At 58.6% G+C, this 24,121-nt stretch overlaps 4 protein-coding genes across 14 annotated transcripts; 2 read left to right on the top strand and 2 right to left on the bottom strand.

The window, feature by feature from the left end:
• Positions 1–154: 154 nt before the first annotated feature.
• Positions 155–10,488, bottom strand: FAM83E (family with sequence similarity 83 member E). Its single transcript, XM_077846559.1, has 5 exons — positions 8,415–10,488; positions 6,798–6,965; positions 6,340–6,464; positions 2,657–3,101; positions 155–986 (listed from the first exon to the last, which is right to left on the bottom strand). Exons 1-5 carry the CDS (start codon positions 8,886–8,888, stop codon positions 711–713), a joined length of 1,488 nt encoding a protein of 495 aa, XP_077702685.1. The 5' UTR covers positions 8,889–10,488; the 3' UTR covers positions 155–710.
• SPACA4 (sperm acrosome associated 4) lies at positions 4,205–4,988 on the top strand. Its single transcript, XM_077846565.1, has one exon. It carries the CDS (start codon positions 4,501–4,503, stop codon positions 4,879–4,881), a length of 381 nt encoding a protein of 126 aa, XP_077702691.1. The 5' UTR covers positions 4,205–4,500; the 3' UTR covers positions 4,882–4,988.
• Positions 10,489–10,880: 392 nt separating the features above from the next.
• RPL18 (ribosomal protein L18) lies at positions 10,881–16,822 on the bottom strand. Of its 2 annotated transcripts, none has more exons than XM_077846501.1 (7): positions 16,751–16,822; positions 13,907–13,993; positions 13,481–13,588; positions 12,689–12,787; positions 11,773–11,896; positions 11,630–11,699; positions 10,881–10,996 (listed from the first exon to the last, which is right to left on the bottom strand). In XM_077846501.1, the coding sequence occupies exons 1-7, from the start codon at positions 16,805–16,807 to the stop codon at positions 10,921–10,923; spliced, it is 621 nt and encodes a 206-aa protein (XP_077702627.1). In that variant the 5' UTR covers positions 16,808–16,822; the 3' UTR covers positions 10,881–10,920. The 2 variants fall into 2 exon arrangements, with proteins under 2 accessions (XP_077702627.1, XP_077702629.1); XM_077846503.1 differs by lacking the exon at positions 16,751–16,822 and adding an exon at positions 15,350–15,507.
• On the top strand, positions 15,507–23,984 carry SPHK2 (sphingosine kinase 2). Of its 10 annotated transcripts, none has more exons than XM_077846292.1 (7): positions 15,507–15,761; positions 16,764–16,917; positions 19,811–20,297; positions 21,196–21,345; positions 21,485–21,579; positions 21,668–21,783; positions 22,246–23,984. In XM_077846292.1, the coding sequence occupies exons 2-7, from the start codon at positions 16,879–16,881 to the stop codon at positions 23,348–23,350; spliced, it is 1,992 nt and encodes a 663-aa protein (XP_077702418.1). In that variant the 5' UTR covers positions 15,507–15,761; positions 16,764–16,878; the 3' UTR covers positions 23,351–23,984. The 10 variants fall into 10 exon arrangements, with proteins under 10 accessions (XP_077702418.1, XP_077702404.1, XP_077702461.1 ...); XM_077846278.1 differs by having other exon boundaries at positions 16,676–16,917; XM_077846303.1 differs by lacking the exon at positions 15,507–15,761 and adding an exon at positions 15,768–16,086.
• Positions 23,985–24,121: the final 137 nt, after the last annotated feature.

Below are 24,121 nucleotides of genomic sequence, written 5' to 3'. Positions count from 1 at the left end.
CTTCCCCGCTGCGCACACCAGTGGGGTGGGTGACTGCAGGGAGGCAAGCGCCGGGCACCTGACCCGCACCCCCCAGGCCAGGGGTGCTGCGGCCGCGGAGGAGGGGGCGGGGACTGCGTTCCTGGGTCCTCTACTAGGCTGTGCAAATGCAAGATTCTGGCATAAAGCAGCTTTATTTTGAGCAGAGGTAAAGGGAGCCCCAACAACTCACCCCTTAGCACCCACAAAACAGTCCCAGCGCCCATAGCCCTGATCCATTGCCCAGCAGGTGTGTCCCTGGTTATTCAGCCCCAGTCCCTGTATGGGATTCTGTCTGCTTCTCTGCCAAGCTGTTTACCCACAGCTCCTGAGCATGGTGGGTACAGGTAGCTCCCCCACTTTGTCCCAGGGACGCCCCACCTTCACCCCACACAATGCCGGCACCGGGGCCACTCAGCCAGGCCTGTCCTCAGAGGAGTTCTGACCTGGCCCCAGTAGGGTATGCACTCTTCTAGGATTCCAGCTAGTCGAGACTTTCTGCCCGTTTTCTAAGCTGTGACACTGGCATCTAGAGCGAGCACTGGGCCTGCCCAAGTTCTAGAACAAAGAGGAAAAAAAATCCTTTCCACTTTCCAGAGACCCAGGCCAGAAGCCTGTCCAAGTCACCGCATGGAGGCAGGGGGCTTGGAGCTGCCAGTCAACAGGCAGGCCCAGTGATGCTTCGGCTCCGGTCAGCGAGGCCCCCTGAGTCCTGCCTGGGCACCCCGATCTGGCTGCTGGACTCCTCGGGGTTCCAGGAGTTTGGAGGCAGCATCTTCACCAAACCTCCTTCGGGTTGGGGACAGATAGCGCAGGCGGCGAGCCGGGAGGAGGGGCAGGGGGCCGCCCCAGGGCTGGGACCGGCCCACAGGACGGGGTTCTATCTCCCCCCGGGGAGCCCCTCCGGTGCCCCGCTGCCTCATCAGGGCCTTGGCCGGGGTGTCCTTGGAGCCCCAGGACATCTTGAGCTGCAGAGGGTAAGAAAGAAAGATGAGAGAAGGCTCTGGGGCCTGAGTCCCTGGAAGGGTGTGTGTGTGTGTGTGTGTGTGTGTGTGTGTGTGTGTGTGTAACTGTCAGGGAAGGTGAAAAGCCTCCAGAACGGGGAAGGGAAGTGAACTGAGAGGCCTGGGGCCCCCCGACCCCCAGGAGGCCAGCTGCTGTGTTCCCCCTGCAGCTTTGCAGTTGGGGAGGAACAGGAAGCTGCCAACAGCTGTCCCAGGGGGGAGCAAATATTTGCCAAAGGAGGTGATGGTGGGTGAGGGTGGCTCTGGACAGGGGTGGAGGCGAGGACCTTGCCCCCACCCTGCCCAACCCCCTCTCCCCTGGACTGGAATCAAGGGAAGAGATTCCTGGGACATTTCTCCCTCACCCTTGGAAACAGGTCCATGACCTGTTCCCATTTAGCCGATGGGAAACTGAGCCTGAGAGGGGCACGACCCACAGCAGCTGCACCCCGGGTCTGCTGGCATCCAGGGCGAGTCTGCCCACTTGTCCCACAGGGCTCTCTGCTCTCGCCCTTGCGGCAGCCCACTTTACAGCTGAGGGCACTGAGGCTCCATCCAGGGTCCCAGAGGATTAAGACAGGCTTTGTGGGAACCCCAGGGTCTCAGCAGCTGAGGGGAGGGGCAGAGACCCCTCCCCAACACGCTGACAACACTTGAATCCAGGAAGCCAAAGGCAGAGCATTTTAAAAGCTGCCCCGGGGAGGGGGGTGGGGGTGGGGGACACCTGGGTGGCTCAGTGGTTGAGCATCTGCCTTTGGCTCAGGTGTGATCCTGGGGTCCTGGGATCAAGTCCCACATCGGGCTCCCTGCGGGGAGCCTTCTTCTCCCTCTGCCTCTCTCTCTCTCTATGTCTCTCATGAATAAATAAATAAATCTTTAAAAAAATAAATAAATAAATAAATAATAAATAATAAATAATAGCTGCCCCAGGGAGGCCACTGGGGCTGAGTTCCAATCGCTCCCTCATGGCTCAGTCTCCCAAAACTGTGAAACGGGCGGGCGGACGAAATGGTTGAGCTGTAAGAACATCCACCTCAGAAGGTCATGGCAAAGGTCCACTTTCACCACCTCTGTGAAAGCGCCTGCAGGTGGCACAGTGGCCACAGAGAGATGGTTGTTTTGACCTTGGACAAGTCACTTGACCTCTCTGAACCTCTTTTCCATCTGTAACCATGAGCCTGAGCAGAGTATTACCTCACTGACCTGGGATGAGGGTCTCATGAAATAAATATAAATATATCCCACCGTGGGGACTTATCGCAGTGCTTAATATTCTACTTCAACCTCCCCTCGCTGACTCCTCCTTCCCACCACACCGAGACTGCGGACATTGCTGCACCCATTAGCTGGATGAGAACACGGAGGCTTCAGAGAAGGCACATCTCTGCCCAGCTCTCACCGGTCAGGCCAGGATTCGCACCCTCAGGGGCTCTCGGGGTCCCTGGCCCAAGCCACTCAGTGCGCCTCTGCCCAACACACAGTAGGGCTGCAGGAAAGGGTCCCTGGGATCGTGAACTCAGGTGGGCACTTTCCCCGCACCCCAGCTCTGGCCTGGGGCCTGGCACATAGTCAGCTCTCAGCTGCCCCATCCTCTTCCAGCTATTGTTTTGCTCAGGCCGGCCACCAGGTCTCACCTCACTGTCACCATCACTGGAGCCCGACAGCTGGGACAGGCGGCTCAGGTCCCATAGAGAGCGGCTGGGCCGGGCCGGGGGGCCGCTGGGGGTCCGGACACGCTGGACACTCCTCAGGATGTCGCTCAGCGCCGGCCCTGGGGTGGCCGGGGTCTCCTGCCTGTCACCCTCAAATACTCGGCAGGCAGCCAAGCGTTGGGCCAACGGGCCGTCGGGTGGCGGCGGGGACATGGGGGCCACAGAACGGCGGCGGACAACACGGTGGGGGTTGGGAGCCAGCTGCAGCCCCCCCACGGTGCTTACGAAGGGGCCCAGGGTGGGTGCAGGTGGGAGCGGCCAGGAGGCCGCATAGAGTGTCCGGAACTCTCGGCTGAAGGCATCGGCAATCTCACCGGTCAGCAGGGTCACCAGGCCGCGATGCAGGCGTGAGTCACTCCATGTGAAGCTGGGGGGCACGCAGGGAGGGGTCAGATCTCTGTGCAGCCCGGGGGGGGGCGCCCCAGCCTGGACACTATTACTGATCCCCCACTTGGTCCCAGGGCAGGCTGTGTGACCTTAGGCAAGTCCTGCAACCTCTCTGGCTTTAACACCCGCCAGCACCACCACCACCCCTGAGAATGGGAACAGCCCACGCACCTACCCAGAGGGTTGATGTGACAAGAGTTAAGCTACTTTAAGTACAATCTGGAAGCTGGCCTGAGCTTAAACCTGGACTCTGCCCCATCCCCAGCAAAGGAGGCATCAGTGCCTCAGTTTCCCTCTCTGAGAGGTAGGATTAGTTTGCTGACCCCCATGAGGCCTGCTCCTTTGACTGTGCCTGCCTCAGTTTGCTCATCTGCAATATGGAGCAAAGAAGTAGGAAGATTGGAAGGAGCGAACAAAGGGTTGAGCTCCCTGCGTGGTGCCCGGCTGGCCGTGGTGCGCAGCGCTCCTAGGGTCCTTGTCGTCAGTGTCGTCACAGTGGTGGTATTTAAAGCATCCAGCGGGATCCCTGGGTGGCGCAGCGGTTTGGCGCCTGCCTTTGGCCCAGGGTGCGATCCTGGAGACCCGGGATCAAATCCCACATCGGGCTCCCAGTGCATGGAGCCTGCTTCTCCCTCTGCCTATGTCTCTGCCTCTCTCTCTCTCTCTTTCTCTCTCTGTGACTATCATAAATAAATAAAAATTTTAAAAAAATAAATAAATAAAGCATCCAGCATGGGTCTTGGCACACAACGGGTGCTCGGTAAATGCCCTCTTGGGAATTAAATGAATCTGGGTTCTGTTCCTGGCTCTGGGGACCTTGGCCATGGTACCTTCCCTTCCTGAGCCTTGGTTTACCCATCTGAAAAACGGGCTCCCCACTGGTTGTGCACCTCTGCAGGCTCAGCGCCCAGAGAACCGATGAGTCAGCGACCAGGAGAGCGAGTGTTGGTCCGATCGTCCTTACCTTGGCGGGGTGGCAGTGTCCTCACGCCCTGGCAGGTTGGTGGGCCCGTCTGCCAGCAGATTGTGACACCCCTCCCCCCACCTGTGACCTCACCCCTGGAGGGGCCAGTGGGAGCCCTGAGGGGTCTGTGAGGTCACCCCATTCCGCTCCATATAGACTCCCATCAGGTAGTGGCCGCTGGCTTGTCTCCGTCCTGGGGAAGCTTCTGAGACCCGAGGACTCTCAAGCAGTGGTCACAACGGAGTTCCCAAGAGGGACGCGGAGCGTTGGGACCCGAGGACCCTCCAAGTGCTGACCCTGGGAGGCCAGACCAGGGGCAAAAGTCTCGTGGGCCTCAGGAGCGTCATTCAGCAGTTCCGGGAGGCCCAGGAAGCCCACGGCCTGGCTTGGGCACCGTCACCGCCGCCAGGCCACCATGGTCCTCGGCTGGCTGCTGCTTCTGGCAATGGCTCTGCCCCCGGGCACCGCAGGCGCCAAGGACTGTGTGTTCTGTGAGCTGACCGATTCCAAGCAGTGTCCCGGCATCCACATGCAGTGTGGCGACGATGAGGACTGCTTCACAGGCCATGGGGTGGCTCCAGGCCTCGGCCCTATCATCAACAAAGGTTGCCTGCTGTCCACTTCTTGCGGCCACGAGGAGCCGGTCACCTACATGGGTGTCACCTACACGCTTACCACCACGTGCTGCTACGGCCACATGTGTAACAGGGCCCCCAGTCCCGCCAGATGGGAGGGGCGGGCCGCCGGCCTGGCGCTGGGTGTGCTGCTGCTGCTGCTGCTTCCACGTTTGCTGTGACCAACCTGAAGGGCAGGACCTGGGACTGGTGTCCCGGCTCCGCTGCTCCCCGAGCCCCCCGCCTCCACCCCTTCTCCCCATTAAATGGCCAGAGGCCCTGGACAACCTCTTGTGGCCCCGGCTTCATCCATTCTAGGGCTGTCCACCCGGAGCCCAGTGCTCGGCGAAGCATCCTCAGGCCTGATTCAGTGGTGGGGAGCCATGCTCGGTGGGTTTGGCTGTACCCCTACTGTATTTCATTGGTTCTAAGATGCGTATCTTTTCACATTTCGATCAGGATGCTTCTTTTCATTGGTGGCACCTCAGAGTCGATGAAATATGGTTAAAACGAACAATGACAATAATAAATGACAGCTGATGTTTACGGAGCACTGCTTATGTTACATGCCAGGGCACCGTGATCTCGCTGAATCCCCAAGCAAAGCCAGGAAGGTAAATGTTTTCCAGGGCAGCCCAGTCTCCACGGTAGCAATTCTCCAAATGGGGTCCCCGGACCGTCCGGGAGTTAGCTAGGGATGCCAATTCTCAGACCCCGTCCCCAGCCAGGTGAATGGGGGAAGAGGGTAGGTGGTGCAAAGAGGCTCCCGAAGTCTGTGTTTTTAACGGGTCCTCCAGGTGATTCTGATGCAGGCAAGCCCGAGATGGAAAACCACCAGTGGGGAGCACTGGTAAAACAGGGCACCTCTGCCCCCCCAAGGGACAGTGGCAATGTCTCCAGACACTTTGGGTTGCCATAATAGGGGAAGGGGGGTTGCTACTGACATCTACAAGGTGGAGACCAGAGAATTGGGTGCAGCTTCCTACGACCTGTATCATCCCATCCTGTAGAAGGGGAAGTGAAGCACAGAGAGGTGAAGTCAGTTGCCCAAAGTCACACAGCTAGTAGCCAGCAGAGCTACAGTTCAAAGCCAGGCCAAGAGACCCCAACATCCAGGCACCCCACACCCTCCCCCACTGTGACCCTATGAGGCAGGTGCTGTTATTATTCACACTTTCCAGATGGGGAAAGTGAGGCGCAGAGCAGGGAAGGCACCGGCCCAGAGTCAAGGTTGGTCAGATCCCAGAGAAAGGAGAGGAGGGATGTGGGCCACCGGGTCATTTGGTCATCACCAACTCTTCTATTTTTTTAGAGATGCTCAGAGAGGTGGAGTTAACTCAAGGCGGAGCTAGGACTCCAATCCATGTCCTCCTGGTTCTGAAACCCACACACAAATTGTGGGCTCTGTTTCCCAGATGAGGGGCAAAGACACAGGGTCAAAGAGATGACTCTCCTCCTCCCCGCAGGCAGGTCTGGCTCCACCCCAAGGAGGTTCGGCCCTATGGTACCTCCTCTACCAGTGAGAGGGAGGGCTTAGCTCCGTTTCACAGACCAGGAAAGAGATGCTGGTAAGGGGGATGCCAACTGCTCCCCGAGGGTTGGGGACAGACGCTGGGAGGTGTGGTGAGGGGCAGGCGCACCTGTAGGATCCGGAGATGACCCTGTGGCCGTCCAGCAGCACAAACTTCTCTCGTACGTTGCCGCTTACCTGCTGTCGCCAGCGGCTCTGGAAACTGCAGCCCCGCACAACACGGATATCTAGGTTCTGGAGTGGAGGGGGGACACCGTAGCTCAGGCCAACCCCATGCACCTCCGCCCATTGCCCAGGGCTTGGGTGTCCCTCCAGGCTGGTTAGGAAAGGTCTGTCCCAGCTTCCCCAGAGCCACCAATATTGGTCTCTCTTGGAAATACCCCTAACTCAAAGGGACCCCGTGGGAAGACCCACCTCTAATTCCCCCAATGCCAGGGCCATCAGATCTCAGAGGACCCTCTCGGCTGGCATCTACCTTGATGAGCTAGGATGCAGTGGAAGGGCTTGCCCCCACTGGCCCCAGTGTCAGGGGAATGGGGACTTGGGTCCCTCCTGCCAGGCTCCTACCTCAGTGGCCCAGGGGTTCACTCCCAGCTGGTGGGCCAGGGTCAGGAAGGCAGGCAGTTGCTGGCGGTCCAGGAGGAGGTAGACAGGCACCCAGCGGCGTGTGGCAGCATTTACCAGGTCCAAAAGCAGGTCTGGGTCAGTGAAGATGTCCATGACCACGGCCACTAGCTGGGGGGCGTGGGGAGACGGGCTGTGGATGGAACCCGGAGACCCGGGGGGCATCCAGGGGGTGGAGCCCTGGGAGTGAGGGACTCTGAGGGTGGGAGTTTAAAGGCCCGTCCTTGACGGGGTGTTCAGGGGGCGCTGCGGGAGAGACCCCCAGACAGAGACTGCTGCTCAATACGGCGCCTACATGTGAAAGAGACAAAGACTGTCCTTCCTGGAGACCAAGGCCTCTGCTGCTGGAAAACTCATCATGATGACGTCTGCACCGGCAAGTGGCGTCCCGTGAGCTGTGACACTATGTGGTGGCCCTGCTCCAGGGCTCAGTGGGCCAGATGCCCTGGCAGGGCAATGTGGGCAACTGCACGGCTGGGTACTTGGGGGTGCCATGGATACCAGGGATGGGGGGGATGACCTGCTCGGCCACCCAGGGGAGCTCTGGGGACTCAGGGGCTGAGGGCCTGGGTCTTACAGGCAGAAAAATGCAGCAGTGATGACTCTTGACCCACTGGCCAGACAGCCTTGGTTCAAATCCCCACTTGGCCACTTACCATTGAGAGACTTAACCTCCCATGCCTCAGTTTCCCCAACTCTCCTCACTTGGTATTGTAAGTACCAACCTCACAGGACTCTCTTAACAATTATAAATGTTAAGTCATGTAGAGCACTTAGCGTGGGAGCTGGCAGGCACAAAGCTGTTATATAAAGAACAGACAGGGCACCCGGGGGGCTCAGGGGTTGAGCATCTATCTGCCTTTGGCTCAGGTCATGATCCCAGGGTCTTGGGATGGAGCCCCATGTCGGGCTCCCTGTTGGGGGCCTGCTTCTCCCTCTGTCTATGTCTCTGCCTTTCTGTGTCTCTCATGAATAAATAAAATCTTAAAAAAAAAAAAAAAAAAAAAAGAGGGATCCCTGGGTGGCGCAGCGCTTTAGCGCCTGCCTTTGGCCCAGGGCGTGATCCTGGAGACCCGGGATCGAATCCCACATTGGGCTCCCGGTGCTTGGAGCCTGCTTCTCCCTCTGCCTATGTCTCTGCCTCTCTCTCTCTCTCTCTCTCTGTGTGTGACTATCATAAATAAATAAAAATTTAAAAAAAAATGACTTAAAAAAAAAAAAAAAGATAGAACAGGCTATCCAGGGGGCCATAGGGAAGACATCTGGGCCCTCTATGGGAGGAAGGATGGAGACACTTACCCCAGTGGTAGGGTGGGGTGCTGGGGGGGTAGATGATTCGGTCCAAGGGGAATGGATGCCTAGGGGGACCCAGGCCTTGGAGAGAGGGTGAGGATGAGGCTGGGGGATGTGGACACCTGTGTCCCCCCTCCTGAGAGGTGTCCCAGGAAGACATGGGTGAGATCCCCAGGCCTCAGGGAATGCACCACTCCCAGGTCCGGGAGCTGGCATGCGAGGATGTCTGGGTCTGGGGAATGGACACCGGGCCCCTGAGACCCCCACCTTGCAGGCGGCCTGGATTTCCTGGCGCACCAGCTCCTTGAGGGGCGGGTGGCCCTCGTCGGGTGGCTGGGTATACAGCTGTGCCCGGGTGATTCCCTTCCAGGTCGAGTCCTCCGGCCAGCCCAACCGCAGCGTGGGCACCTGCTCCTCTGACTGTCCGGGCCAGTAAGTCAGGCTGCCGGAGTCCCCATCGGTGGCAGTGGCTCCCTCTGCTGCCCTGCCGGGTGGCTGCTTGCATGTGGTCCAGTTCTCAGCGGCCGCCACCAGGCTCCGGAGCTCTTCCCCGCTCAGGAAGGGCCGCAGCCCCTCGCGCTGCACGCAGGCCTGGAACGCCTCTTCGCCCTTGCTCAGCAGAGCCTCAAGAGCCAGGCGCTGGCCCTCGGAATACAGGAAGCTGGGGCTGGCCTCAGTCAAGGGCAGCCCCTCGGGCCCTGACCCCACTCCTTCCAGCGCTGCCAGCTGGGAGGCTGCCATTGGGCTGCTTAGGTGGGAGGACCGTGCAGCTGGGTGTCTGAAGGTTTGGCCGTCTCTGGGGGACTGACCATCTGGGGTGCGGGTGGGGGTCTCCTGCCAAGCAGAGTCTATGCAGCGGTGCCAAGGCTTCCAGGGCAGCTCTGTGAGTGGCACCTTGTGTCCCTGGATCACCGTCGTGACAATCAGACTGCTTAGGGTGTGGGCTGCTCAGACTGACCACCCACCTGCCTCCAGCCACCACCGTGGCAGGCTGGCCATCTGATGGTCAGGCTGACCACCTGACACCGTCCCCAGCTGTGTGACCCATGAGCTGCTCCTCTGTGCTCCCACCACACAATTTCCAGTCTCCTGGCCACTCAATAACCCCAACTGACCCGTTTGCTGGTTCAGTCTTGGTCAGGCTGAGGGCCTGGCTGTCCTGGTCAAAGGTCCGGCTGACTGCCCGACCATCTCCAGGCAACAGCAACAGGCTGTCTGCCTGTCTCCTACCACCCAAATGTCCCTAACCAAAGGCAAAGTGGGCTGCCTATCTGTCCCCGACCTATAGCACATCTAACTGGCCCTCTCCAGCCATCTTTTGGATCATTTGGCAAACATCGATTGCTTCCAACTAACAATGTCTCTATCTGACCACCCGGTGGAGCACCCAGATGGGTCCAGCAGAATGTTCTTCCAGACGACTGGTGACTGGCTCACCCCACCGGCTCTCACTGATTGACCATCCCAGGCATTTCCCCTTTGGACCTGCTCTGTTTGGGAATGGGCTCCAGCCCTAAGTCTGGGCATCACCCTCCCCCAGCCAGGGAATGAGGTCTGTCTCTGTGGACCGGGGACTCTGCTCCTGGGCTTTCACACCCACTTGGGCGGCTACAGTGGAGGATACACTCAACAGGAGCTTTCATCACCATGGAAGTGGCAACAGCCCATCTCACTGGAGGGCCTGACCAGCCAGTTGCTTGGATTGGCTGCCCGTCTCCCAGCCAGAATGGTCTTGGGCTGCCCTCTGATCTGTGCTGATCCCTGGCCAAGCTGACCTGTCTGGGTTCCTGCCTGAATCCAACTATCTCCTGCTAGCTGACTGTCCACCTATTCTTGGCCAAGGACCACCCTTTAAGGCTTCTGACCCAACCTCTGGACACTGGACCCCCGATTCCTGCAAACCAGCAGCCCTTCCTTCCAATCACACACCCAGAAGCTTCCTTCCTGCACACTACAGCGACAGGGCCTACGAAGAGAAGAGGAATAAAACCAGGACTCCCTCTCACCCCATCCAGCTCCCCCAACGTGTCCAAATCCCCATCCCTCCTTGTCTTGCCTTTTCGGAGGTCAGAATAGGGGTCTGGAGACCTCCTGCATTTATTTCTGCCGTTCTTCCGGCCGTCTGGCCTCATTCATCAGGTTTTAGCCTGGGATCCGGGGAACCCAGCCCCTTATGTAAACAGAGGAGGGCCCACAGCAGATCCCTGGGAAAGGCCCTCGAGTGCCGGTAGGGGAAGGCGCTAGCCCAGGGCACACACTCACCGAGTTACTGCCCCAGGGCCCAATGGCCCGCCAGATTCAGCTTTTTGAAGAGGGTAACAACTCACCTGTTCCCACGTACCCCTCCCCCACTGCGGGCCCGCCCCCTCCTGCACTTCCCGGTCCACACACCGCCCACTGTCCCCAGCCCGGAGCAGGTGTGGCTAATCCGGGGAATTGAGCAGCTGCGGAAACACCTGTCATCCGGCGCATTAGGGGGGCGGGGCTTTGGCCGTAGTGGGCCCGTAAGGGTCCAACAGCACAGGATCGACAGGCACGAGTCGGAACCGCCAGAGGGCGCCTGCAGGTAGAGCTGACTCCGCCCTCCGCAGGGGGAAGGTCCCGTCCCAGGCTGGTCTCCAAGGAGATGGGCACCGCGTCCTGTCCTACTCCCCAACTCACCCTAAGGCTCCAATCCGCTCTCGTCGTCTCCCGCGCCCCCCCCCCCCCCCCAGTAATACACAGAGGACCATCGGCATTCAAAATCTTTTTAATAACAAGGCAGGATCTGGGGTTAGTTTTTGTAGCCTCGGCTGGCCCTGCGGCCTCTGGCACGCTCGAACTTCCGGCCCTTGGATCTCACGTAGGGCCTGCGGGGAGGGAGAAGAAGGTGAGAGTGTGCCTCTCAGGGGCAAGGATAGGGCCTGCTCTAACAGACCAGCACGGGGACATCAAAAGGGAAGGGGGGGGGGGGCGGCGGCGGCGGCGCAGCCCGGGTGGCTCAGTGGTTTAGCGCCACCTTCAGCCCAGGCCTGATCCTGGAAATCCCTGCATGGAGCCTGCTCCTCCCTCTGCCTCTCTCTCTCTCTGTCTCTCATGAATAAATAAAATCTTAAAAAAAAAAGGGGGGGGGGGGGTAAGGGGGGGTGACACCTAGTAGGCTGCTGGAAAAGCCAGGCAAGGGCACTTAGCACCTGCGCTTGGCAAGTATTGATGCGAACTGCCCCAAAGTGGGGTAAGACAGGCTCCACCTGGGAAATGCAGCCTCAGGCCCTGAACACTGCACTTACAGGGCTGGCTATGCAGAGATCTCAGCAAAAGGGAATAATAGCTTTAAGCCACGTCTTGAGGAAAAGCAGGTAAGATGAGGGGAGGAGTTCTAGGGGGCTGAGGCTGGACTGGTGTGAGGAACAGAAGAGGCTGGAAGTGAGCCCAAGGCCCAGATCCACAGGGTGGGGTCCAGGGGAGAACCGGGTGCAGATGGCAAGGCTGGGCATACTCACTTGGTGTGGCTGTGTGGGGTTCCTGGGGCCTTGCCAAAGTGTCTGTACACCTCTCGGCCCTTGCGTGGACCTGGGAAGGGGAAGATGGGTTCAGGTAGGGACCCAGCTCCCCGAAGTCGCCACAGGAGCCACTAAACACTCACCAGAGAGTAAGACGGTGCCACAACCCTTAGGGGAGTCCAGGGCCAACTGATCGAAGGTGAGGATCTTGCCTCCAGCTTTGAGGATGCGGCTCCGGGCACGGCTACTCACGCGCAGTGCACACACCTAGGGAACACACGGGACAGATGTGGTCAGACCCCATGCATGGCCACCCAAGGGCTGCTGGGCCTTCCTCTTCATGGCCCTGGTCCAGCAGAGGCACCCAGCTGCTTGCGGAGACTGGGGACACCACTGTTACAGAGAGCTTCTCGACCTGACGATAGCTAATTTATGTCCAAGACCACCTTTAAGGCTGCAACAACTTCAAGTTACTACAGATAAGAAAATGGAGATTTTTTTTAAAGATTTGAGAGCACACGCGCGCGCGCGAGAGGGAGAGCACAAGCAAGGGGAAAGGCAGAGGGAGAGGGAGAGGTAGAAGCAGGCTCCCCACTGAGCAGGGAGCCTGACACAGGGCCTGATCCCAGGACCCTGAGATCATGACCTGAGCCGAAGGCAGACACTTAACGAACTGAGCCACCCAAGTGCCCCGGAAATGGAAATATTAAAGAGACCCATGACTTTGTCCACAGGCCACAGACTGGCAGAGAAATCTAGACTTGAAGCCAACCTGTAAATTCAAGAACCAGCACCGGCAACAGAAAGGGACCCAGAAGGGGCTGGGGGCTGCCTGGGGACACCCAGCATCACTAATACAAAGGACAATCCCCCTTCAGCCCTAAAAGCCACCCAGACAGGGAGGTGCGATGCCTGCCTCACCCAGAGAAGAGACTAGGAATGCATCACAAGCCTCAAGGCACTCTGACAGAGGTCATCAGCAGTGAGCCAGGTCAGCAGACTCTACTGCGAGTCTGGGCTCTGGCCCACCCACCACACTCCTGAGCCCCCTCCACATACCTTCAGCTTGGGCACCTCCTGGACACGCACATCATCCGTTATGGTTCCTACAACCACAGCTGTTTTGTTTTCCCGGCCAGGCAGTTTCATCTTCCGGATCTTTGGGAGAAGGATAATTCCACATTAAGGGAAGTTCCTTCTGGCATTTCACTCCAACCTCATTGCTTCAGGCATCCCAAGGCCTGAGACAGCTGGGCCCCAAAGGGGTTGAACCCACCCATGCCACAAGCTTTTCAATCAGCATAGGCTGAACCTCCAGTCCAGGCGGGAAAAATACCAGAGACAAAATGCAGACCTTTCAACAGATCTCTCCTTCAGGAGAGCTTATGACACCTGAGACCAGTGTCATGTGACAGCAGGCCACCTGAAGCCACTACAACCACCCCAACTTCACGACGACAAGATGAGCCCAAGTTGCTCAAATACCCACTGCTGTTTTTTTTTTTTTTTAATTTTTAAATTTTTTATTCATTTATGATAGTCACAGAGAGAGAGCGAGAGAGAGAGAGAGGCAGAGAGAGAAGCAGGCTCCATGCACCGGGAGCCTGATGTGGGATTCGATCCCGGATCTCCAGGATCGCGCCCTGGGCCAAAGGCAGGCGCCAAACCGCTGCGCCACCCAGAGATCCCCCCACTGCTGTTTAACTATAAGCCCCAGGGTCAAGGGTTGGCGCTCTGCACACACCAAGGGATGAAGGAAACCAGCTGATGGCCAGGCTCTGAGCCCCCGCAACCTTGCCCCAAGCTAGGCTCTAAGACACAATCCAGTCACCCACGGAATCAGCTCCTCACCATCCGGGAAAGGGACAGAGGTGGCCGGTTGGTGCGACTCATGAACAACCTCTTCAACACAACCTGGTTAAAGGTAGAGTTGGTTCGTCTGGCCAGAAACCTGTACAGCTGTAGGTCAGAGAAAAGTCAGAATAGGAACCCAGGGTAGGTAGCCCCCACCATTCTTCCAACCTTCAACTTAACAAAAAACCGGTTTGGGCTGCCAAGGTTTTTATGGCTTCCCATCCCCCAGCCCCCCCAATTCCCCTCCCCACTCCCCAGCCCCTATAAGCCCTGAGGCTGAGGACACTGAAACTCCAGGAGCCCTGGGCAGAACCACAGACAGGAGCCTGCCCTGCAGGCCCCTGGAGAAGCCTGATACTAGAAAGGAGGTTCTAGAAGCTGCAGTTCTAGGTGGCACCTAAGGGGCTCCGGCCTTAACCTCACCTTAACCAACAGTCTCAGGTAGATGTCCTGGCTCTTGGGCTCCTTGCGCCGAACCTTTCGGTCCTTGTTGTGGCGGATGTCGACTCCCTGCAGAGATAAGAATAGACCGTGGGCCCAACTCTCTCTGGCAGCTCACCCCCAGAACTCTTCCTCTCTGAGGAAGAGAGAGGGCCTCATTTGTTGAAGAGACAACAAATCCCAAGTCCACCCTTAGAAGACCTGGGATTCCAACAACCCCAACATAAGAAAAGTATTAAATCCACACACAAAACCTTCAGCACATGGCACCTTAAAAAGCTTTAACAGGACTTACATCCACTAACAAACTTTAATTCTTCAGAAGCTGTATTTTTTTTAAAAAATGTTATTTGACAAAGAAAGAGCACAAGAGAGAAGCAGACTCCCCACTGAGGAGGGAGCCCTGATGGGGCTCAACCTGGGGCTCCATCCAAGGACCCCAGCATCACGACCTGAGCCAAAGGCAGATGATTAACCAACTGAGCCACCCAGGCATCCCCCAAAAGTGGTATTTTTCAAGAACATGACCCAAGGGCAGACTCTACCTAATAATACAGCAAAGAACCTTTGTTAGGAACTTACTCCACACAGAACCAGTACTAGAATCTTCCATGCACTAGCTTCTTGAATCCAACAGCCCGAGGAGACAAGTTTGCCCACTTCAGCTAAGAAAACTGAAGGAAGCCACAACTTCCACCACTTCCGGCTGCTGTCCTGAGATTCCTTAACAGGCCCTGTCAGGCGCTGTAGAGCTACTAGACTATTCGTAGCTCCTTTCCTCCAGCACTTCAGTATCCAAGAATCTCCAATGTGTAGCTCCTACAGGTTCTTCCCAAACTCGCGTCTGTGACGCATGATTACTGTGTTCCCAATGCACAGACCAAGAAACTGGGGTTACAGGCGGGGAAAGCCAAGACTGAAGGCTGGACAGGGAGCTGAGACTTCAGAGGTCCGCCTGGCCGCAAAAGCCGGGCATCGGACGGTGGAGACCTCCCTCACCCCCAGAACCCAAGGTTCCAGGTCAGGGGAGTGACAGGTCCAGGTAGGGGCGGCAAAGATTAAGAGACCAAGCGCGGACGTGAGGTTAGCACCCGGGTCCGAATCCCGGGTCTGCCACTTCTTTGCAATGTGGCGAAGAACGCAATGTGCAACGCGGCCCCGGTCACAACGTTTAACTTCCTTGCACTTCAATTGGGTTATCTGCTCAACTGGAACTAGAATAATAAAAGGGGACGAGAGTGGCCAGAGGCTGATAGAACTGACCCACCCTTGGTCTTCGAATCCACCAAAACAGTCCCCTCACTGCGGAAGTCGCCCCCTTCGAACCCCCCCGACATCCCTGCTCCCCTCCAGCACTCCCCCAGCCCAAAACCGCGGCGGATGGCGGCGGATAATCGAGCCCGGAGCGCCTCAAAGCACGCTCACCATGATGGCGCCTCCTGCTCAGCCAGGTCCGGAAAGAGAGAACAGTGCCGGAGGGGGCGGGGAAAGCCTTCAGCGAGGGGCGCTTGTGTGACGTCACGCGGGCGCGACGCGGCGCTCTACTCGAGTCGGGCCTCTCTATGGCGAATCGCAGAGCGTCGAATGGGCGATTCCGGAATAAGTGGACGAACCACCACCCACGGAGAACAAGCGCTGCGTCAAGGGTGGAGGGGCGGCGACCACGTCGGGGGCCTCTCTGGCCCTTCCTAGTTCTCGATAGTCTTCCGGAAGAAAGGGAATTGGCAGCGAGAGAGATGTGCGGCGCTAGGAGGTCGCGTCGCACGGTGACGCTCTGGCCCGACGCCGACGGCCTCTCTGTGGCTCCTTGGAGGACCCGGCGGGCCGAGTATTGGAGGTGAGGAGGCGGAGCTGGCGGGGCCTGTCAGGACCTCGGGAAACCACTAACCCCACGCTTCAGGCGTTTCCTTATCGGGCTCACCTCTCTTATCTCGCGCGGTGCTTCCCAGGCGCCGCCGTAGCTCGGGAAGTCCTACTTGAGATCTAACCCGAGATCTTCTTGCTGCAGCCCAGTCTATAGCATCCTGTATTTCCAATTTTTATATTCCTCTCCTCCCCTTGCCCATTTTCTGAGCCCCGCCTCAGCCTCTACCCCTTGGGGGCCGCTTTTCCCTGCAGGAGATTCGAGTGGCCCCGCGGGCTCCATGTGAGGGCTTTACACGGTACTGGAATGCGGAGGAGGCACACCGAAGCCCCAGCCTTGGGGTATGGGGGTGGAGAGGGAATGGGTAAAAGCCTCCTGAAAGAGAAGGGAAGACTTGGGGGATAAAGATTCAGAGGGAAGGAGGACTGGAGGCCCAGAGCAGGAGTGGACAGAGACGCGAGGGATGCCCCCCCAACCCCCGCCGGCGATGGAGACCCAGGGCATGACAGGGAGACCTAGAAAGAGAGGGAACCTGGAGATTCGGGTGATACGCTCTGACAGAAAGATGGTGAGATGGGGGTCTTGTCAGCTGTATCCAGATCCCAAATCCGGCCATGCTAATTACTAACAAGAGCGTGACCTTGGGCAAGTCATTTAATCTCTGTGTGCCTTACTTTCCTTATCTGCCAAAAGGGGATAACAGGCTTGACACTTGTTTTCCAGCATTACATAAGTTAGTAAGGGTGCTTTGAACAATGCTTTGCACATAAAGTGCTCAAAACAAGGTAGCCTCCGCTCCTGTTGTTTTAGCCCTTCTTGGGTAGGACCAGATGGACTGGCCAGGGCAGTGACGAAGCTGACCTGTCCCCTCTTTTCTCCTTCCTCAGAGAAGCCCTGCCCCTTTGGCTTCCAGCACATCCAGCCGGGCCTGCAGCCTTCCCCTGATGCTGCTACTTACTCACCTGTCCTCCACAGAGCCAAAGGCTGGGCCGGACTGTGAGGCCTGACTCCTTGCCCATACGGCCCTCCCACGGCCTCCCGCCCAGGACCAGTGTCCTGCTCATGCCGGAGCACAGCAGAGGACCAGCAGATGAATGGACGCCTTGAAGCAGAGGAGCAGCGGAATCAGGTAAGGGTCCATCGAAAGCTAAGATCACTGCACCACGGGACACAGTTTCCTCCTCCTCTCTTCCCTTGCCTTGGTGACTTGGTCTCTGTCTCTGAATCCCAGCCTCTTTGCCTGCCTTTCTTTCTCCCAAATGTAAGGTGTGCATTTCCCTGTTTTCTCCCGTCTTCCTGGGTTTCTGTCCCCACTCCCACCCCCACCCCCTGCTCTGGGTCTTTCTTTGGCATGTATTATTCGGTGCTGTTGCTACTCGGGGTCAAACACAAGGTACATTGTTTGACGATCAAAGAACTTCCACCAGTCATCCCTTTCTAGCAAATACTGTCCCTGTCTCCTCCTGAATGTATCTCTCTATGGTTCTGTTTCTTGCTCTCCAGATATTATTCTTGCCTTGCTTTCTTTGCACTTTACCATGTCTTTGCCTCTCTCTGTCTCTCTCTGCCCACATTTTTGCATTCTCTTGGGCTCACTTCCTCTTAGCCTCTGCTCCTCCAGCATTGTCTTCCTCCCCTACCCCTGCCTTGAAGTCCCTCTCAGATACCGTTTCTCCCCATCTTGCTCCTTGTTTCTGTTTTGCCATGTTACTGGGTCATTCACTGGGCAGATGTCCATGTCATGCTGCCTCCACTCTGGGTTGAGTCCAAGGTAAATAGTTGGTGAATTAATGAGCCTCTCCTCCCCAGTTTCCCTGTCAGAAATATCTGTCCCTGTGTCTGTGTCCATCATTTTCTGGGTTTTCTTGAATCCTCAACCTTACATATTCTCAATTCTATTGTCTTTGTGTCTTTGCATACGTATCTCTGTTTTTCTCAGGGCTTTCTGTAAGTATCCAAAAAACAGGCAGCACTCTCTCTAAGTCTCTTACTGCCTCTGATTCTGCTTTTCTGGGTCTCTTTTACTAACTCCCTTTGCATAGCTCTGGTCCTTGGTTACCTGTGTTAGGGTCAGTATCTGCAGGTGATGATCTCCTCCCTCCTGCTTCTTCTCTTTCAAAAACTCAATGGATCGGGCCCACCTACCGCCTGCCCTCCACAAAGATGGCGTCAGCGGCGCTGGCTTGTGGGGTCGTGACGCCGCCTCTGCTGCGCGTGTGCCCTCACTTACTATGGCAGCTGATCTCGCGAAGCGCGATGCCCCGCCCAGTTCTCAAGCTCTCCCTCGGCTGGCCCCTGCGCCACGCTCGCGAGCTGCTGGCCCCGCCCCCCGCGCGCCCTCACTGGCGCGGCTCAGGCCGGCCGCGCAGCCATTGGCTGAGCGGACTCACACCCTCCCCCCCCCCGGGTCTGATGGGGGCGGTTGGTGCTGACTTGAGGGGCCGCCTGGAGGAGGACTTGGCGTGTGAGGAGGATGCGGGGGTAGGGTCAGGGACCCGAGTCTGGGGGACCGCGGGACCAAGAGGAACGGAGACGCAGGCCGGGACTGGGGTACCAGGGGTGTGGGATGGAGATGGAGAACCAGAACCGGGACTGAGGGATCCAGGAATGGAAACCCAGGTCTGGGACTGGGTTCTGGAAATGGGATGGGGATGGAGGACCGGGACCGGAGGAACCGGAGACAGAGACTCAGGCCTATGGACTGGGAGCGGTGGGGAGGGGGATCTTTGAATGGCGAACCAGGCCCAGTTCTGGGGGACCAGGCCAGAGACTTGCGGACCTAGGGGACAGAGCCTCAGGCCCAGGACTGGAGGAGATCTAGGACTCTATCTAAGCCTGATTCCAGCTCAGGGATGGGGGCGCTGCTCAGTGCAAGTTTAGGGGCGGGGCCCCGAGGGAGCTGCCCAGGGCAGGGGGCAGAGGTGACTCCTGAGGGTGAGTCCACAGATGGAGGTGCGTCTAGGGCAGCTCTAGTCCGGGGAAGGTGAGGGGCAGGACTGGCAGGCAGCTGGGTGGGCGGGGCGGTGGGGAACAAAGGTGAGCAGGGAGGAGGCAGAAGCTGGGCAGAGGGCAGGGGGATGGCCTCTGGGGAGGGGACCTCAGGCCCGGCTCCCATCCCCTCCCTGGAGAGCAGGCGGCCAGACGCCCAGGTCAGTGCTCCGGGTCCAGTGTCGGCCCCTCTCCCTCGCAGGCGCCTGCATGCGGCTCCTTTAGCTCTGTGACTCCTTAGTTCCTTTCATCCTATCCCTTTCTTGGTCTCTCCAGCTGTCTACACCTCCTCCCTCCTGCCCCTCCTCTCTGCTCAGTCCTTTGTCTTCCTGACCCTCAGAGGACCTTCTGGCGCCCCTAAACTCTGACTCTCCTGAGTATCTCTCATCATCCTGGGTTTCATCTCATCAAAGCTGTTGTCTCCTTTTGGAGTTTTTCTGGCTCTTAGACTCCATCCTTCTCTTTCTTTGTGTCTGGGTGTCTCTCTGGTGTCACTTTCTCCGTCTGGAGATGACCTCCCACGTGTGTGTGTGTGTGTGTGTGTGTGTTGTGTTCTTGGTCTTTCCATATTTCCACCATCCAGATCTCTCTCCTCTGCCTCATTCTCCTCTGAAGCCCTAATTATCCAACACACTGTATATTTTACTGATTTCTCTTGTTTTTCTGTTCTCCCATGAGAATACAAACTCTACAAAGGCAGGGATTTTTTTGTCTTTTTTGTTCTCTGCTGTCTTTGCTGGGCCTGGTACTGTGATTGGCACGTAGAAGGTCCTGAGTGATTATTTGGGGAATAAATGAATGAACGTTTGCATGCCTGGCTGTCCACCCTCCAGGATGCTGGCCTTTCTATACAAAAGACTTATACCCTGTGTCCCCAGGATCTCCCCACACTCGTCTGAGCCTTCTGTCTCTGACACTCCCATCTCGCCTGTCACCACCCCTTGTTATCTCCTGTCCACTGGCCCTGCCCCTGCTTTTCTCTACCTGCCGCAGGGGTCCTGGACTCTGACTCCTGCCCTCCTCCCTCCCCACAGAGGCCAGACCAGGAGCTGACCTGGAGCTGGGGCCACAGGCCTAGAAGCGCCCTGGACAGGGCCGAGGCCATGGCCCCCCCACCGCCGCCACCATTGGCCGCCAGCACCCCGCTCCTGCATGGCGAGTTTGGCTCCTACCCAGCCCGCGGCTCCCGCTTCGCCCTCACTCTCACACCACAGGCCCTGCACATACAGCGGCTGCGTCCGAAGCCTGAAGCCCGGCCCCGGGGCGGCTTGGTCCTGTTGGCCGAGGTGTCTGGCTGCTGCACCCTTCGGAGCCGCAGCCTCTCAGACTCAGCAGCCTACTTCTGCATCTACACCTACCCGCAGGGCCGGCGCGGGGGCCGGCTTGGGGGCCGGCGCAGAGCCCCTCGCACCTTTCGGGCCGACGGGGCAGCCACCTACGAGGAGAACCGCGCTGAGGCCCAGCGCTGGGCCACTGCCCTCATGTGTCTGCTCCGTGGAGTGCCACTGCCTGGGGATGGGGGTGAGGCACTATGCAGCCACTCTGTCCTAGGGCCACCTTGGTGTCTCTGTGGATTTTCCTCTGTGGACATCTCTGTCTCTTCTCTACTGTGTGTTTGTCTGTGATGTGTCTCTCTTGGTCTGTACTGAAAGAGTGATATACACACAGGGACGGGCTACAGAAGGAAGAAAAACCACAGGCAGAGAAAAATGATTTAGGTCTGCTGCTCTCATAGATTTTTGTCTGTGTCCCCTCCCCCTTCCATGGGCCCTGACCACAGATGAGTCAGAGGCTCCCTGTCTGGTGAGAGCAGCAGACAGACATGATTAGTCACCACCCAGAGTGACAGGCACTCAGAGGTCCCCTAGGGCATCCCAGGATCCCAGAGGTGGCACCTAATCCAGCTTCTTGGCTGGGGGTGGGGGGCGGTGGGCAGAGAAGGCTTTGGGGGCAGAGGCTCCCCCACTCAGGCTCCTCAGTTGTCACAGGAAGGTAAAGGTTCAAGGGTCCCCATCTGGTGAGCCTCCCTTGGTCTTTCAGGATCCTGCTGGCTGGGGGCCCTAAGGGATAGTGATAATGAGGGAGCCTTGCACAGTGGAGTAACCTGATCCTGAATTCCAGGTGTTTGAGAATAAAGTGGAAACCACAGCCCTCCTTCCTCCTCCCACACGGGGGTCCAAAGGGCATTGGGATTAGACACCCAAGCCCTGCCTTGGTCTCTGGCCCCTGGGAGGGAGGGGCGGGGCTGCACACCTGAGCCCCAACACCTGAAGGCTGGGAGGAAAAAGAAACCCTGTGAATTCCCAGCAGGCCCCAGTGCCAGCCCCCCACCAGCTCCATTAGTGGCTGTTTGCAGTTGCTGCTCTGAGGTGAGGAACCTGGGTCAGTGGCCTCTATACTCCTTGCCCTCTCTTTGCAGAAATAACCCCTGAGCTTCTGCCAAGGCCACCCCGATTGTTTCTACTGGTCAATCCCTTCGGGGGGCGGGGTCTGGCCTGGCAGTGGTGTAAGAACCACGTGCTGCCCATGATCTCTGAAGCCGGGCTGTCCTTCAACCTCATCCAGACAGGTAAGTTCCAGGTCAAGATGGAAGGAGGGGCTAGAGGGGTGGGGCAGTGAGGGGCTAGGACTCCTGAGTTCTGAGTCTTGGGGAGTGGTGGTGGAGCAGAGGGGAACAGCCTGGCTCACCTGCTGTTTCCCCACATTAGAACGGCAGAACCACGCCCGGGAGCTGGTTCAGGGACTGAACCTGAGTGAGTGGGACGGCATCGTGACAGTCTCAGGAGACGGGCTGCTGTTTGAGGTAGGGCAGGGGCAACCTGCCTATCCTGGGGGACTCTGGAGGCTAGCACTGGGACCAGGACCCAGGTGGCTGGTGTCCCGCCCTGCAGGTGCTGAACGGGCTCCTAGGCCGCCCTGATTGGGAAGAAGCTGTGAAGACACCTGTGGGCATTCTCCCCTGTGGCTCAGGCAATGCCCTGGCTGGAGCTGTGAACCAGCATGGGGGGTAGGTGGGGGTCCCTTCTTGGGGAGCCTTGTACTGTAAGGGGAAGGGTGAGCCCTCCTGCTACGTGGCACTTCTGTCCCCACATGTCCCCCAGGCAGTCCGCAGTCCTCCATCCCAGTCCAAGTGGATCTGTCTTGACTGGATGCTCCCACACCGCACCCGCACCCCCCCCCCCCGTTTTGCCTATCCGTTTCCAGCTATATCCCTAGAACCTAGAACTGTGCCTGGCACACAGGTGGCAAAATGCTTATAGATGAAAGAACTGACAGGGAACCTGGCTTGGTAAGAAGGGTCCATTCGGAGGTGGCCAAATTGCTGTGGGTGGGCTCCAGGCTGTGGGTGGCCTGGTCCCCTTGCTGTCTGCAGCCCCACCTTTCCGTGTCTTCTACCACCTTGCACTGTGTCTCTCACGTGACCCTGTTTACTCTTTCCCACTGTGTCCATCCGTCTCTGGCTATGAAGGTTTGAACCTGCCCTGGGTGTCGACCTGCTGCTCAACTGCTCACTGCTCCTCTGCCGGGGTGGCAGCCGCCCGCTGGACCTGCTCTCTGTGACACTGGCCTCGGGTTCCCGCTGTTTCTCCTTCCTGTCCGTGGCCTGGGGCTTCGTGTCAGATGTGGACATCCAGAGCGAGCGCTTCAGGGCCCTGGGCAGTGCCCGCTTCACACTGGGCACGGTGCTGGGCCTTGCCAACCTGCACACATACCGCGGACGCCTCTCCTACCTCCCTGCCGCTGTGGAACCTGCCTCACCCACCCCTGCTCACGGCCTGCCCCGTGCCAAGTCAGAGCTGACTCTGGCCCCAGCCCCGGCCCCAGCCCCACCCGTGGCACACTCACCCCTGCATCGCTCGGTATCTGACCTGCCCCTGCCACTGCCCATGCCCCAGCCTGCCCTGACCTCCCCTGGCTCACCTGAGCCCCTGCCCATCCTGTCTCTCAACGGTGGGGGCCCAGAGTTGGCTGGGGACTGGGGTGGGGCTGGGGATGCCCCACTGTCCCCAGACCCACTGCTGCCCTCACCACCTAGCTCCCCTAAGGCAGCTTTATTGTCCCCCATCACCGAGGGGGTTCCAGAAATGCCAGCCTCCTCTGGGCTCCCACCTCCCACCCCTGATGCCCCGGAAGCGATCTCTACTGGGGGCCCACCTGACCACCTGCTCCCTCCTCTGGGCACCCCACTCCCCCCAGGCTGGGTGACGTTGGAGGGGGACTTTGTGCTTATGTTGGCCATCTCACCCAGCCACCTGGGGGCTGATCTGGTGGCAGCTCCCCACGCGCGCTTTGACGACGGCCTGGTGCACCTGTGCTGGGTGCGGGGTGGCATCTCGCGAGCTGCGCTGCTGCGCCTTTTTCTGGCCATGGAGCGAGGGAGCCACTTCAACCTGGGCTGTCCGCAGCTGGGCTATGCCGCGGCCCGTGCCTTCCGCCTCGAGCCTCTCACGCCTCGGGGCGTGCTCACTGTGGACGGAGAGCAGGTGGAGTATGGGCCACTGCAGGCGCAGATGCATCCAGGCCTGGGTACACTGCTCACCGGGCCTCCGGGCTGCCCAGGTCGGGAGCCTTGAACCTCTCAAAGCTTGCAGCCCGCCAGGGGCGGGGCCTACATTCCAAGGAGGCGGAGCCTGACCTAGGGGCGGAGGCCTAGCTGCTAGGAGTTAGGACGAAGGCCCCACACACAGGGACCCGTCTCAGGATTGTGCCCGCTCCCAAGGGACCATAGATAATGTTGGTTAGAGTGTGGCCCGAATTCCTGGGGGTCGGGGTCATCCCGATCACCGACAAATGGGCTGGCCCCGAGGGTAGTGCCTGACCAATGAGGGCGGGACTCGGTCTAGACCCTCGCTTCTGGCTCGTGGGAGGCCAGGTCCGCTGAGGGCGGAGACTGCCTTACGCGCTGTCCGATGACGGGCCCTGGCATGTACGGGCTGGGGAAGCCTTAGTTAATTGGCCAGTCAGGACCCGGGTCTCGCCCTATCTATCCACTCCGGTGCCTCCACTTAACTGGCCAATCAGCCCAGGAGGGGCAGGTTCCCCGGGGCCGACTCGGATTTGCACTAATGTCCCTTCACCTCCCCCCGCACCAGTGGGGGCGGGGAAACTCGTTTCTCTTGTCTTCTGTCTCTTGTGCGTCCCCTGACCCCAATCTTCAAAGCAATTGAAAAGGTCTATGCAATAAAGGCAGTCGCTTCATTCCTCTCAGACCGTCGCCCCTTCTGCATCTGGCAGCCCGTGGGAGGGGATCCAATTCTGGCCGCTTCCAGTGGCTCCTGCCTTTTATGGACCAAAGCCCAGACCTGCCCACAGACCGCGGCCAGCGTGACCCAATGGCCTTGAAC

The sequence above is a fragment of the Canis aureus genome, chromosome 1 (assembly GCF_053574225.1).
Source record: "Canis aureus isolate CA01 chromosome 1, VMU_Caureus_v.1.0, whole genome shotgun sequence".
Classification (NCBI taxonomy): domain Eukaryota; kingdom Metazoa; phylum Chordata; class Mammalia; order Carnivora; family Canidae; genus Canis; species Canis aureus.
This window is presented reverse-complemented; position numbering and strand designations above follow the sequence as displayed.